This window comes from Pipistrellus hanaki (assembly GCF_964339955.1).
Source record: "Pipistrellus hanaki genome assembly, chromosome: 10".
NCBI classification, from domain to species: domain Eukaryota; kingdom Metazoa; phylum Chordata; class Mammalia; order Chiroptera; family Vespertilionidae; genus Pipistrellus; species Pipistrellus hanaki.
Window position 1 is genome coordinate 39,109,843 of NC_140512.1, and position 16,674 is coordinate 39,126,516.

The 16,674-nt window shown below is 38.6% G+C and overlaps 1 protein-coding gene across 1 annotated transcript in view; it reads left to right on the forward strand.

Moving 5' to 3' along the window:
• Nucleotides 1–16,674, forward strand: part of HDAC9 (histone deacetylase 9) — an 814,141-nt gene that overhangs the window by 580,447 nt on the left and 217,020 nt on the right. Inside the window, exon 15 of the mRNA XM_084896713.1 lies at nt 4,328–4,461. Within this exon, the coding sequence (XP_084752839.1) occupies nt 4,328–4,461 (134 nt within the window). The remainder of the gene's footprint in view (nt 1–4,327; nt 4,462–16,674) is intronic.

Consider the following 16,674-nt stretch of genomic DNA (forward strand, 5'->3'; position numbering starts at 1 on the left):
AGAGGTAGCTTCTACCTGGTGGCCCTCGGGTCCTGGGTGAAGAGATTTCTAGGAGGCACAGGAAGAGCACATCATGCAGCTGCGGTCGTGACAATGAAGGGCGTGTGTTGTAGTGTCAGGTTGCCGCATATTAAAGTGGGTTTTATGTTGTATTTGAACCTGTGTAATAATACTCAATTTAGGAGGTGCTCTTTTCATTCTGCTTAAAGCCAAGGCATGGCGGTTTTTATGTGATCTGATAACTAAGGGAAAGGCAGAGTATTCTATCTTAGTCATCTCTTCTATTCAACTATTCCTAGCAGAGATGTGGCTCTCGGCCCTCAATTCACAGCAGGGCAGCCAATGATGTCACTGTGCTTGTTCATAACCAAATGGCATTCATTGAAACAAGAATTTAATGGCACATAAACTTGATTGACTTTATCTTCCCTACCACCCAGTACAACTTAAAGCCTTCTTTACCCCAACACTATGTTACTTTATATAATCTGTGAGTAAGTTATTTCTTTGTAATAGTATCTCTTTAGTTAGAGTCCAATGCACAATAGAACCATGGTGCTCCACTAAACCAACTTCTACGAAAGCTAGTAAGGTACTTTGAATACTTACCTTGTTTAATAAAACTAAAATCCAGAGAAAGCACAAAGTCCAAAATATGTATCAAAACTTTTTGAGGATTTTTTTTGTAGAAAATAAATTAATAGGGTTTAAAATGCAGGTAAATACTTTATGTTAAGACTCTTGTGTATTTCCACAAATCCTAATTTTAACTCATCCCATTGATTATGAGAGAGATGGATCCACTGGTTTATGTTGCAAGTGGTAACCCATGGGGCAGAAAGGGTCAGAGAAAAGTAGAATTCCATATGAATCCCAAAGAGAAGAGCAGGATTGCTTCTCACCCTATAAGTCTTTGTTTCTGAAAAGAAAAAAAGGGAAAGAATGGAGATGAAGGATGAGGTTAAAGTCTCACCTTGCAGTCTACCTGTTAACACCTCATTGCTACATCATTAAGATGAATAAGTGCAGGTATACGTTTCCAGACTTTATTTATTCCTCCTTAAATTCAAATGTCTTTCCAAGAGCTCCTGGACTTTATGTTATAATCTCCAGATACTTGGCAATAACTTCCAGGTACTGTAACCTGTTTCATAATTTTTGTTGGCAGTGATTTATAGAGAAAATATTAAAAGAGGAACAGTTACTATCGAGGTGAAGTTAGATATGCCAAGAGATGAAATAGTAAAAAAAAAAAAATAATAATAATAATAAGCAACTTAATTATTTGAATCTCTACTATTGAAGTATATGTTTTAAAATGAGGGAGATACTATATTTTTCATTTTTGTGTATCACTAATGTATTCTTTACTTTGTGTATTATGAAACTGTGGTTGAAATATGTTAAATCATTTTTGTTAGGTAATAGCAACTCATAAATACTTGATACATCTGAATTGTGAAGACACGTCCTTTATATCTTTATATTTTGGATTTTTTTTTTTTTATGATTGCTCACTTTCCTGTCTGCCTTCTTTTATTTGGACTGTATTTAAAAGTATTTATTCACTTCCTTTAGTGCAAAGTATCACATAGATATAAAGGTGAGCACAAAAAATGCCTATTTTAGAGATACTTGCCAATAGAATGATAAGATGTAACATAAAAGGTATGCTAAAGAAGGCTACAAGACCTCTGGGAATCCAAGGGATCTACTAGTTAGGCTCATCAAGGAAGGCTTCACCGAAACCGGTTTGGCTCAGTGGTAGAGCGTCGGTCTGCGGACTGAAAGGTCCCCAGTTCGATTCCGGTCAAGGGCATGTACCTTGGTTGCGGGCACATCCCCAGTGGGGGGTGGGCAAGAGGCAGCTGGTTGATGTTTCTCTCTCATCAACTTTTCTGGCTCTCTATCTCCCTCCCTTCCTCTCTGTAAAATATCAATAAGATATATTTAAAAAAAAAAAAAAAAGGAAGGCTTCATCAGGGAGATATCTGACCTAGTTCTTGCATCTATCATTTATAGGATGGGACAAAAGTAGGTTTATAGTTGTTCCTATGGAAAATAAATGCAATAATAAACGAATATGAGTAAACTCTGTGTTTCTCATATTCACTACTTTTGCTCCTTTGTATGTATATTTTTTTATTCATGAAAAATACTTTTGAGAACCTACTATATCCCAAGCATGTTTACAGAGTTCAGAGGTTAAACAATACAACTCTAGTCTGTGTTTTCATAGATCATATCATAATTTACAAATTATACACCCATTAGATAGTGTGATAAATGCTCTGAAAACCTAGAAGATGCTTTGAGTACATGTGGTAGCAGACCGAATGTAGAGATCTCAGGGGATGCTTTGTTGAAGAATGACATTAAAACAGCCTTGAAGAATGAATAGGAATTGGCCAAATGAAGGCTGGAAGGAAAAATTTTGGCATAGATGGAGTAGCATGTATGAAGAATGCAAGGCTGGTATGATTATGATCCTTTTGTGAAATGGAATGTAGGTCTTTGTGAGAGAAGAGATCAGGCTAGGGAGGTGTGTGCATGAAGCTGGAAAAAGGGGAGGGGCCTATTTATAGACTGACCTTGAGAAAAGGTAATCCCATCAGCTATTGTGTGGCAGATGGAATAGAGTGAAAGTCAGGTAACCTATTACAGAGCTATCACAGGAGTTCAGATTAGAGATAATAAATAGCTCCTTGGTTTGATTGTATATGGTTTTGGCATTGAAAATAAGTAATTCAAGACATAGTTTAGAGGGAAAATACACACTACATTTGTTCATTGGATAAGGAGTGTCACTGAGATTCCTTGCATGAACAATGGTGGATCATGATATCCTTTTCTGAAATGAGGGAAAAGGGTGAGGTTTAAGATCATGAACTCAAAACTGACACATCCAAATGGAGATTGTGAATGGGTAATTAAATAGACGACTGTGCAAGCATACTGCTAAGAGAAGAGATCACTACTGAGGCTGATAATGTGAAAGGCTCAGGGGTCTAGAGATAGATTTTAAGGCTATTTGAGTGTTAAGAATGAATATTATATATACTTAGATGTAATTATTACCACATGGTTTCAGAATATATATGTCATTCTTCTGCATAATTTTAGTATACTCAGGAACGAATATTTTCCCTTCTTCAGTAATATTTTTCTAGTATGATACTTAAGTCAAAGAGGAAATAAAATTAATTAAGCTTATTTTATAACACAACTAGTTGGTACTTAACTGTTTTTGAATATATAATTGCTTTTGCTTTTTAATATCTTAACATGGATTCTTCTGCCCTTGCTTCATTCCCCAGAGAATGTATTTTGATGCTAATTTATTGGAATATTGGTTAAATAATTTCTTATGCCAGGCAGTTTTGTAAGTGACATGTGTTCTCCCCCCCAGGAATTGGATTAAGGGTGTAAATCTTTTTCAAAATTAACCAGTTATAATTATAATGTAATTTGTTACTTTAATAAGTTCTATTTTTTTCTAACTTTAGTAGTTCATTTCATCAAGTGTTTATGAAATCTTTCCCAGTGTAGGGTCTAACTGAAATATGAAATACATTAACTCATGGTTAAAAGCAGATTTTATTCATTAAGTATCTTTAATTTTTACTAAAGAGATTGCAATTGACTTATTTTTTATTTTATTTAAATTTTTTTAACTTATTTTAAAAAAGAAATACTTCAATTGTCCCACAATATTATAAGATCTGCAATACCCATATTGCTTACAGATTGGCCTAAATTATGAGAAAAGCACAATAAGCAAAGGAGAAACTCTTCCTGCACATCTTTGAATGAGTTGATAAGCAGAACAGGCACGCAGTTGGAAAGTCTTTCAATTTATTACAAAGATGTAACCTGATCTAAAATGAGGCTAGAATTACTCATGAAATAAATTCACAATTTAAACTCAGCTCATTTTGTGGCTTTAGTGATAAAATGTAAACCTCTACTAAATTGAATTAACTGTCAAAAATACTTCATAATGATTTAAAATACCAGTAAAATTTGTTTTTGTTTTGTTTTTAGTCTAAAGTTTTAAAATATATTTTTTTAAAATATTACCATCTTCATGTACTTTACAGATTTACTAAGGTAGGGTCTGAGTGCTGATTAATCCAGGGGTGAGTTTTTGCTTATATGTCCAGATACATAGGACTAAATACCTCTTACGTGCTCCTGGGAATTGATGGATATGTATTATTTCTCTATTAGTAAATTTATTTGAAAAAGAATGCCTTTCTGAGTAATCATATTGTCATCTAACTATGCATTATTACTCAGTTTTTTTCTGTGTGTTCTTGTCTGGCAGGAATTGCCTATGACCCTCTGATGCTGAAACACCAGTGCATTTGTGGCAATTCCACCACCCACCCTGAGCATGCTGGACGGATACAGAGCATCTGGTCACGGCTGCAAGAAACGGGGCTGCTAAATAAATGTGAGGTAATCCTGAATTGGCCACACTCTTTTACTTACTTAAATAAATCATGTAAAGAGGCCAGTATTCATTTGGATAGCAGTAGAAAAATGTTAACTCTGTAGCACCAATGCCATAATTGATGAACCATCATCCATGGGTACTAGTAGCATAGAACTGATGACCTGACTGGATGGGCACACAGTAGGTGCTCAGTCAGTATTGATGGACTGAGCAGCTGCCTAATGTGTGTGCTATCTTTGCAGCATTTGCTTTGTAGACACGCTAGCATTCCTATTTCTAGATAGGTATCATTTCTTGAGTTAACTGAGAAACTCTTCACAAACTCTTAAGTGCTAATAGTTGTTATTTTGTGTTATAAGCTCTACTGAACTCAGATATATGTCAGTTTTGTTTCATGGAAATAAATATATTTAGAATTTTAAGTCCTCTTACCAAGAAGCATCACTTTTTTTTCTTCTTATTTTTTTCTTTCTTTCTTTCTTTCTTTCTTTCTTTCTTTCTTTCTTTCTTTCTTTCTTTCTTTTTACTGATGTATCTGTTGTTTTTATATTTCTATGGTACAGGCTTGAATACTTTTATCACTATTTCTTTAGACTCATTTCTATAGGTTCCTGATGAGTCCCATTTTTATTTAGAAAAAATATTTAGGCTTTTAAAGATTAAAAGTAAAAATGATGAACAATTCAAAAAGGCTCCCATTTTTAAGAAGAAATTAAATGGATAATATTTATATTATAGTTATGTCATGAGGAAACTGATATATTGAAACCATATTAAAGTCACTCTACTGTGATTAAGAAGCAATTTTTTTAAACTATTTTTGAGTTAATTAGTTTTTGGCAACCCAAAATGAAGTCAAGAAAATTCCTATTTGAAGCCAATTTAGTTTTAAGTGAAACTGTAGAATATTTTAGTTGAAACAGAAATTCCAAAGTGGACGGGATGTCTTTCAGAGTCAGCTGCACTGGCCTACCTTTGATAGCATGGGTTTCATCCATCTGATCATCTTCTCTGCAAAACAGTAAAAATAACCAACTTTTGAAGGTGCACTGATTGGTTCAATGCATTCATTTCTAATGATAAATTATTTTCCTTATTCATTTTCTCTTTCAAAGATGAATAATCTATCTCATCTTACTGGGGAACTAAACAGTTTTATTCTGTACCTCAAATCCTAGATAACGTCCCTGGGTCATTGAGCAGCTGGGACTGAGAATGAGTACTCCAGAGCAGTGGTACAGATTTAGTTTTCACAAGTTGTATTATACATTTATAGTAGAATTGTCAAATGTTTTCGAATTTAACATTCTGCTTTTGACTAAATATATTCTTTATCTCCAAACCCAAAGTGAAGGAATTTGAGTGAGATTTCTCTCATTCTTTCCTGAGTGAAAGTATATTAGTCATCTTTTGCTGATAGCATTCATATTATATGGCAGAAGGCTTTCATACCCTTTGATAAATTTTATTTTTTTATTTTACTTTTTGTTCATCCTCATTCAAGGATATTTTTCCATTGATTTTTGAGAGAGAGCAGAAGAGAGGGTAGAGGAGGAGAGAGAGAAATGAAACATTGATGTGAGAGAGACACATCAATTGCTTTCCTCTCTCACTCACCTAGCATCAAACCTGCAACACAGGTATGTGCCCTGGACTGGAATCAAACCTCTGACTCTTCAGTGCTTGGGCTGATGCTCTAACCACTGAGAATCACAGCCAGAGCTCTTTGGTAAATTTTAGAGTTAGTGTTAAGGTTGCCAGGGTATTGACAATACAATTTGGAGGCCACGCCACTCTGTTGTCTGCACAATCCTATCTGGAGCCCATAAGCCAGCAAGGGACTCATTTGCAGTGGTCTGGACATCTATTCATGTGAACATTCCTATCTCACTTTAAAAATATATATATTTTATTGATTTTTTTTAGATAGAGAGGAAGAGAGAGGGATAGAAAGATAGAAACATCCATGAGAGAGAAACATCATCAATCAGCTGCCTCCCACCTGCCCCCTATAGGGGATTGAGCACGCAACTCGGGCATGTGCCCTAACCTGGAATGGAACCAGTGGCCTCTTGGCTGAACTACACTAGCTGGGCTCCCTTCACGTTTACTGTAAATGTTTCCCAGCTCAGCAATCTTTCTGTGCTTTGCCCAGGGAAGGCATTGCTGTTTACATCTTTTCACTTTCAGGTCTTTGTTATATCCTGGAGCCTTATCCTGGTCACTCCAAATTAGCAGTGGCTCGTCACAGCACTCAGTGGGTTGTTAGATTGTGGCGTTTCTTACATCTCTTAACTGAAGGAACGCTGTTTATAAATGGAGCAAAGTACAGAAATATATAGTCCACAACGGTCTTCAAATCTGTCTGTTACCATCCATTTCTGCCCAGTCTTCCTTTTCATTTCCTCATACATCACATTATTTTAGTCGTATATTATTGGAAACCACGAAAGTTCATTCATAGGACACATGGACTGATGTGAGAGCAGACCCAGATGAAATGTCAGAGGCACTGTGGGGTTGACGAGGATATATGAGTGAGACTAGTCCCAGACCAGTAAGCTAGGTAAGAGTATCTCTGGCAAACAACCTCACAATTAATAGGTAATATACTTGGAAGCCCAGATCAGAAGAGTTGATCTTAATGAAGACTAAGCATAAAAGGCTGATCCAAACTTCCCAATAATGCTAACATAATGCTTCACTAGGTATCTGCTTTCTTAAGGGATGAAATTGTTGCCTATGTGTGTTTATTCGCTCCTCTCTTATCAAAATCAATGACTTTATGCTGACCTAATCCAAAATACAAAATCTAATTTCTAAAATCATTAGAAAACAATTTAACTTTAAAGCATCTAGGATGTAATATTCCTTTGCCTCTGTATGAATGATTTTAAAATATAAAGTGGAATTTTGGGAAATGATCATTAGCTAAACAAATGTAATCCTTTTCTATAGATTTTAATGTTCTAGATAAAAAACATACTACCAAAAGGTATAAAACATAGAACCAAAAGAAACATAAATAAATAGGTCACTAAGCTCCCAAAGGGATTTATATTGCAGCAATTTTAAAGACTCATTGATTGAGCTGGGGGAATCATAAAATGAGAAGGACTGTGGTCAGCAGCCTCCATAGTCTTAACAGCCTCAGAGAGAGAGAGAAAGATATACTATATATCAGAGTGCATCGGAGGGAGGAGGCAGTATGCCAGACCTCTTGTTGAAGATTTTGCCCTCCTTTATTCTGTCTGTAGTCATGCTCCTTTGTCTGTTTAGATTACTGTTTTCCTGGGACAGAGTGCAAGGAGTCCCAGTTCTGCTGGCACACAGAGAAGAGCCAGCTCCCGTCAGTCAATGGAGTAGCCAGTTTTGCAATTCAACAATGATATGATAGAAAAGAGGGCAATTTGAAAACACTCGGAGGGCTCAATTGTTTCGAAACAATAGACTGGTCCACAAATCAAATTTATATATTGTGTCATTTCATTTAGCAGTGTAGCAAATTAACCAAAATGGATGCCCCAAAGGTTATTGTTCAGCATTAGCGTTGACCTTAGTCCTGCCATCAATTATCTGTGTACTTTTGTCAGAACATTTAACCTTACTGATGAGGGTGCCGGGGAGAACACTGCCTAGGATCCCTTCCAGCTGCAATGTTGTGTGGAATTAGATGGCTAAGGAGTTCATTTAGTTAGAACATAACCCTTTCCTTGGTTAAGAGTAGACAACATCTGTAGGCTGTTTTATTTTGTAAGCTGTAGTGTAAATTGGCCATATTTACTAGTTCTGATTAGCAGCCAGAGAAAACATTGGTTCTCATTGTGTTAGGTTACCATGGTTCCGTGGGTTAACTTCTTTCGGCATGACGTGGCACTGTTTTTGAAAACTTGAGGTGCTTCGTATTCCTCCAAGCCAGTACCATTTACTTTCTCCCCTGCCGAAGCATCCGTACTTAGTTTAGTGATTTGATTGGGAGCAAAATGCAAAACCAGCAGCTCTCTTGTCACCCTGAGAAAGAGATCTCGGGAGGTCAGGCGGTGCCCTCTTCAGGACCGAGCTCTTGGGCAAGGTCGCCAGGGTTCTGACGTGTGCGCCCCTGAAAGGAAGAATGCCCTCGTCTGTGTTTAGGAAATTGCGGAGATTGACCCATCATCAGTTAGAAATGCACTGGCAGTTGTTTTGCCAGAAGTGCTCATGACTCTCAGCCCCACCAAGCCACCCACAGACATTCGCTTGCTCTCACATTTGTTTTGAGAATAACAACATTTTATAATGCTTTTGTTGGATTGCACATTATGTGGACTCCACGTTGCCTCTTTGTGACTGGTATTGAGTAACTTTGCTTCGCTTAATTCCTAAGTAAAAAGCATAAGCAGCACACTGTGCTGCAATACTTAACTCTTATTTAAGCACCAACACAAAGTAATTACAAAGCAATTCTGGGTCCCCAAACCAAGCTCCTGCTGTCCCTCTAGAACTCCTCTACAGTTCAGAGAGAAAAGGGTGAGCTGGGTTCAATGTAAAGTCTCCACGTGCCAAAGAGCTCAGGGCTAGCATATCCAGCACGTGTTCCTGCACACACACAGGTGATTTTCACATGCCTTTTGCTAATCTGAATAAAGAAATACAATACCTTTGGAGGAACAGTTTGGAATGTGCAGGTTTTCTGACCTCAATGCTACAGAGCACTGACTCCTGCAAGTTCATGGAAATGCCATTAAACGTTTGTTTTATAGAGTAATCTAACTAGATGGCAGCACATAACAGCTTACTGTTCTGTTTAGTTTGCAAAAAATAAAAGTGTTTTTGTGTTCTAGAATCAAACACAGTGCAGTAGAAAACTCAAGCAGAAAGTCTTGTGAATTGTCTCTAAGGATGTAGCAAACTTGGGAAGCAGCACAAGCAATCTAGATGTGATGAGTAAACCAATGCATTATGTCATTGTTCTGAAGGAGATTTGTACACTACAGCAGAGTGGACCCGGGCAGATAAATACCTTAAAAATGCTTGAGCAGCCTATAATAAGAATTAAGATGATTCTGAATTGTTTGTTTGGATTTTTATTTCTGTAAAAAGGGAAGAATAATATGGAAAATGACCGGTCAAAGGAAAGAAAACACACTGCCCTTCAGAATCCATCTGGAAAGTGATACAGGATTTTTAGAGCCGTTGGCCCATACACTGAAGGGTCCTGGTTCAGTTCCTGGTCAACATACCTAGGTTGCAAATTCAATCCCGGGCCAGATCTGGGTCCCTGTGGGAGACAGCCAATTGATGTGTCTTTCTCACATGGATGTTGTTCTCCCCCCCGCCACCCCTTCTTTTTCCACTCGTCGTCCTCCCTCCATCCCTTCCCCTCTTTGTAAAAATCAATGGAAAAAATATCCTCAGGCCCTGACTGGTTTGGCTTAGTTGCAGGCGTCTTCAAACTACGGCCCGCGGGCCACATGCGGCCCGCAGAGGAGTCTGATCCGGCCCGCCAGGTTTTTTGGGCAGTGAGCGCAGCCGAGGTGTTACAGTAGGAATTAGTAGTTCATATAGTCCGGCCCTCCAGCTCTCTGAGGGACCGTGATCTGGCCCCCACTTTAAAAAGTTTGAGGACCCCTGGCTTAGTGGGTGGAGCATTGGCCTGCGGACTGAAGGGTCCCAGGTTCGATTCTGGTCAAGGGCATGTACTTCGGTTGTGGGCACATCCCCAGTAGTAGGTGGGCAGGAGGCAGATAATTGATATTTCTTTCTCATCGATGTTTCTGGCTTTCTATCCCCCTCCCTTCCTCTCTGTAAAAAAAATCAATAAAATATATTTTTAAAAATACCCTCAGGTGAGGATTAACAACCAAAAAAAAACCTAAAAATAACAACTTATTTATCAAATATTTATTAAAAGTCAAGTTCTGTTTTCAACCATCTGAACATTGCAGTGTTAAGTAACAGAAAATGTTTATTGTGACAATTTGCTTTATATATGGTTATTATATAAAAAATCATTATTTTAATCTAAACCATTAAAATGTTCATTTACAATGATGTTTAAAAAATAATTATAAATGTAGGAGATTCATTTGCTCAATTGCATAAAAAATGTGAAATTTGAGGAGTTACACTTAGAGATAACTTTTTAAAAATTTTCTAATGAACATAATGATTTGAAATGGATGAGAATCAAATTTTAAAATATCTACATATATATGAAGAGCCAGGGTTTATAACATCCAAAATGACCAAAGGGACTACCAAATGCCAGGCTATGTGTGCAGCAGGCTCAGGTGGGTGGGGACTGTTGAGTTGGCTGAACTGCTAACCTTTTGGAGAGAGAGGTGTGTCTGATCAGTAGCTGCCCCAGGATGCTGACAAGGAGAGGGAGAGGGAGAGGGAGAGGGAGAGGGAGAGGGAGAGGGAGAGGGAGAGGGAGAGGGAGAGGGAGAGGGAGAGGGAGAGGGAGAGGGAGAGGGAGAGGGAGAGGGAGAGGGAGAGATACAGAGAGACAGAGAGTGGGGGGGTGCAAGGGCTGATGGGTGAAAGGTGTAAGAAAGCGGTTTAATTTTTTAATGACTGGTTTGGTAGTATAGTGCGTATGGCTGGCTATCAGTCCAGATATAGGGATTATGTATTTTTGTCTGCCAATAGCATCTCCTCCTGCTGAAAAAGGCTCCCCGCCCCATATAAGCAAACCTATTCTATATAATCTATCTATACTACTAAAAGGGTGATATGGTTGACCAGCCATCTTGTGGACGTCCGACTTTCAGACAAAGCCATGGTGGTGGGGGCCGAGACAGAGGCTGTTAGGGGTGATCAGGCCAGTATGGGAGGGCAGTTGGGGGTGAAATCAGTCTGGCAGGGGTTAGGGGCAATCATGCCAGCAGGGGAGGGCCATTGGGGGTGAGATCAGGCTGGCAGGGGAGGGCCATTGGGGGGATGAGATCAGGCCGGCAAGTGAGGGCAGTTGGGGATGATCACGCAGGCAGGCAGGTGAGCGATTAGGAGCCAGTGGTCTCAGATTGCAAGAGGGATGCCCGACTGCTGGTTCAGGCCTGATCCTCATGCACAAACTTCATGCACCAGGCCACTAGTATATACCATATAATATATACTTTTTAGCACTCAGACTTTTTACTGAATGGGATTTGTTGTTTTTCTGAAATGCTTTTGAAGTTGCTCTATGTCCTGAAATATTTTTTAAATAAATTGTAATGACTTAACCTGGGCTGTGTGTTGCCCCAAGCACCAGAGGGTCAGTTCAGTTTCTGGTCAGGGCACATGCCTGGGTTACAAGCTCAATCCCTAGTTAGGGACATATAGAAGATAGCCCACTGATGCTGCTCCTCTCTCAATGTTTTAGCTCTCTATCCCTCCCCCTCCTTCCCCTTCCTCTCTAAAAAATCAATAAAAACATTTTTTAAAAAAATATAATGACTGAATCAAGCAGTTTTACAGGCAAATAGAAGCCACTTGTCGTTTTGAAGATCAGATAGATTTTTTTTCACCTCCCAAGCTTCTCCATGCCAACTGCTTAACTACTGTTTAGTCCCAAATGTTGGCCAGTCAGTACAGCGTCACTATCTTGAGCTCACTTATGAACAGGATGAAAGGACATCCAACATGCGGTTCTCCACCTAGACTGCCCTTGAAAATCCATGAGGTGGCTCTAAGCACCCGAAGGCCCAGGCCATACTCAAAGTTAAGCAGAAGCTCTGGAGATAGGACCCAGGAATCCATAGTTTTTCAACTTCTGCAGCTTATTCCAAGTCATGAGTGATGTTAGAAATCACGGCCCCATAAATGCAACTTAAGTTTATGAATTATCAACTTCATAAGCTAATTGTAGTAGAAACAGACAAGTGAATGGAGCCAAATATTTGGAGATGGAGAGTAACCAAAGTTAGCATTTATCTGAAAAGCAACAGAGGCACTAACCCCAACGTTACAAACATAAATGTTTTTTGTTTTTTTTTAATTGGGAAAATTGCCCATCATTTTAAAGTTAAAGGCTTAGAATATGAATTTAAAAAGTACTCTTATTTTTCCATTATAATTAAATATATAAAAATGAATTCAAAGAATAGGGTTTGTTTGAAAACTCTCATAGATCTCCTCCCTTGCCTCAACCACAGTAATTCATCATTTCAATTATTATATTTGCTTGCTTAAGGCAAATCTGTAAATTAACATAAATAATATTTTATTAAATTTCTATTGTGTTTAAGGTTATTTCACATAGAATCTTATTATTTGGGCTAAAAGACGCTGAAACAATTTGGACAGCCCTGGGCAGTGTGGCCCAGTTGGTTGGGTGTCTTCCCATGCACGAAAAGGTTGCGGGTTTGATTCCCTATCAGGCACATGCCCGAGTTGTGGGCTGGATCCCCAGTAGGGGGCATGCAGAAGACAGCTGCTCTAATATTTCACTGTCTCACCTCTCCCTTCCTCTCTAAAAATCAATTAAAAATTTAAAAGAAAAGAGTGAAACCAGTTTGGCTCAGTGGTAGAGCATCGGTCTGCGGACTGAAAGGTCCCAGGTTCAATTCTGGTCAAACCTGGGCATGTACCGGGGTTGTGAGCACATCCCCAGTCGAGGGTGTGCAAGAAGCAGCTGGTCAATGTTTCTCTCTCATCGACGTTTCTAGCTCTCTATCTCTCTCCCTTCCTCTCTATAAAAAAAATCAATAAAATATATTTTTAAGACATTTAAAAGAAAAGAAATAATTTGGTCAAACCACATTGTGGTTATATATGAAGGAACAGTGGTCCAGAGAGATACCTCATAGCTGGCTATGATCACATTAAGGACATATGAGAGTCAATACCCAGAACTCAGGACGCTTGACTTGCAATCCACTCTCTTTCCATGTGACCAACAAAAAGAACCAAAAGCCTGCTGGGCCACTTGCCTCCAGTTTTTAGTACCTTTTCCTTATAAGAAAACTCAGAGGAGAACAATTTATTAGATGCTGAAGAATCTGTGGAAGGAGCTTATGCAGTTGGGGAGAGAGCATGGAACCTTCTTTTATGTTACATTGAAAGAAGCAGTTACTTGAAAACTCCAATAGGTATACCTGGGCATATGCATGCGACCAGATTTTTTCATTGTTTAAGAAAGAAACGTGTATCAAGAATAATGACCAGGCCATGAACCAATTCATTAAGTGTTAAGTTTGGAATTTGTAACAGTAGATAACTGTGACACTCATAAGTCATTTATGATTTAATTCTGTAAGTTGCAGCCCTCTGGATATTTGTTGGGGGGAAAAACAAAACAAACAAACAAACAAAAAAAAACACAAACATCTCCCTCTATTTAGGGACATTGGATGAAATATTTCCAGAAAACGGACTATTTCAGTGGAAATTCTTGCCTACTGTGTCACCACTTTGAAAATGATTAAAGAAAATGGGGTCTCCCCCGGCAGAGGCAGGTACTTCTGACTTGTCAGAGTGAAGCTGGGCATTTTCTCTTCATTTGGAACTGCCACAAAATAAGCCCTTTCATGTCCTCAATAATACCAAACCAATGCAATCCATCTGTTCTGCTACATTATTCCCAGTTCCCTAACCAAAGGCACTGCTTTTTCATGCATTTTATCATGATTTTATGCCCTTTATTATATTTTACAAAAGGTTCTGATCCCTCCAGGGCCAATGAGAACTGATTAGGACACTGGCCTCCGTCCAGGCTTTGAACACAGGAGGGAAAGGAATAGAACTGTTTCCTTTTTTCCCTGCTCCTTGGCAGAAAAAGAAATTTTTTTTTAAAGAATCTATACCGTGTGTGTGTGTGTGTGTGTGTGTGTGTGTGTGTGTGTGTGTGTTCTGTGTGTGGGTGGGTGTGGGCAGGCTGCATTTTATCCTGTCACAATATGACTTTGTAGATCATGTTCAGAACATTCCTTCTGTAATCGGGTTGCATTAATGGGGTTTCTTTATGAAAGACTGTTTCTTTAGAAAAGAACCGGGGTGTGTTGGGAGACTCAATGATACGGTCATTTTAAACTCTCCGGACTTCGAACCAGAATGCAGACTGGGGTTCGGGACTGAGCCCGCATCCCCAGGTGAGCAGCACAGGGAAGGCACTCCCTGCACATTGGTTCCTTCCCGAACAGGAGGGAAGGAACTCAGTGCTCGGCACAGAGAATGAAAACAGAATAATGAACACATCCCACATTGAAGGGTCTCTTGATTAAGAACATGAAAGAAGAGCTAGCTCTAGGTTTGCTTTTCCAAGTCCCTAATATCAAGGTATTGAAGACGTGTATTTGGATCTCAAGTGAGATGTCAAGAAATGCCCAAGTGAACGCCATCTCTTCAATGCATTGGGTTTCCAAATGTACTCAGAATTCTCAGAGAAAACATTTTGGTCAGAATCATAGAAGACTTTAGATAGACATCCTGCAGACTAAATATCTCTGAGAACGGAAATCAGCATCTCCCTAAATTACGATTATCTGAGCACTTTACCCCATCTTATGACTCATTATGCCATTGACCTTTGACTCAAGAGAGCGTCATGAGAGAGAGAAATGAAGGGATAAAGGGTGCACAGGAAATAGAAAATATGGGGAGGGATTAAGTGAAAATATCTATATTTAAACCTAATAAATTACTCACAATAATACCAGAAAATGAAAACTGTTAGAGACCTCAATTTGAGAGGAAAAATGAAGTTGACAATCTAAGACATCTGATAAAAGGGAGGCAAAATGGAAGTACTCCAGGGGACTCTGAGTGAGAGAGAAGGAAAGCTGTTGCCATTCCAGTATTTTCAGCTTAGTCATCCTTCCTGTTCCCATAGCAGTGCCCTGTGAGATACAAATCTCAAAACATGCTTTCTCCAGGTCCCTTTTTCAGGTAGACACAGCTTTCTGTAGGAACATGCATGTCCTGTGTGTGGGTCTTATTCTATAGCAGCCATAGAAGCAGAAGTGATGATTAAGAATAAGTATTCCTTATCTTTAGTGTAATTGTTGTCTAAAAGAAATATATTTTATAATAATAAAAAAGGGCTAGTGTAAAGTACTTCCTGGTACTCAAAAGGAAGGAAAGACGGGGGAGAGGAGGAGGGAAATCAAAGCAGTAAAATGAACCATGTTACATTTTAATAGTGCCAAGTTACACTAGTGTGTAAACCAGAAGGGAATATTCTTAGAATAAGCACATGTCAAATAGGCTGGCCAATTGTTCTATCCTTACTGTTTGTTAGCTGATATCACTTCAGGGGATGAATGATACTCTGTTCAGCAGGTGTTCTCTTATGATTTCTCAGCACTTGAGTTACTGTCAATGATTGAATCCTGTGAGCAGGTTAATTTTTCAGTTGTGTGATTGGGGAAATGAGAAAGAAGTTGAGGCAAGTATGGAGTGTATGGCTGTAAATACACTGAGTAGCCAGATTATTATGATCTCTGAATGCATAATAATTTGGCAAGTCAATGTATATCCTATATAATAAAAGGCTAATATGCAAATTGTCCCCCTGACCAGGAGTTTGACCAGCAGCAGGCCAGCCAACCGCCTATGTCCCCTCCTTCTGGTCAGGCTGGCCGGACCCCATCAGGCACGAATTCATGCATTGGGCCTCTAATACAAACACACACACACACACACACACACACACACACACACACACACACACAGTGACACACACTAAGTGGCCAGATTATTATGCATTCAGAGGTCTTAATAATCTGGCCACTCAGTGTATATGTTAATGAAAACATAAAGATATATTTGTTACTGGTATTTAATATTATACCAGAAACAAAAATTCAGTTCAGGGCTGAAAAATATATTTATAGAAAAAGAAAAAAAATCAATGAAACTTTATGATATCAGTCAAAATGTTGGTCTGATTATAGAAATGACATTATTTAAGACAAAGATGATTCACTGTATGAGCGTATAAAATATCAGTGACTATGGAATTCTTAGATTCATAGAAATGAGAGCTGGAAGCCCTGTTATTTCACGGTGTTCATTATTCTGCCAGATAGAACTAGTTCCTGCAGTCTGGTTTCCAGTCCTCTGCTCATTCCAATTTTAGATGACTCAGACCATGGATTTGCCACTATTTATCTTGGATTTTCCAGCAGCTGAAATCTCAGTTATAATGTTTCTCTTTAATATTGACTTTGAATGTTTGCTTCCTATTTTTCTCTCATATCTTCTCATTCTATTGCTTTGGTTGTTCTGCTCTTTCATAAACATTTTCAAAGTTA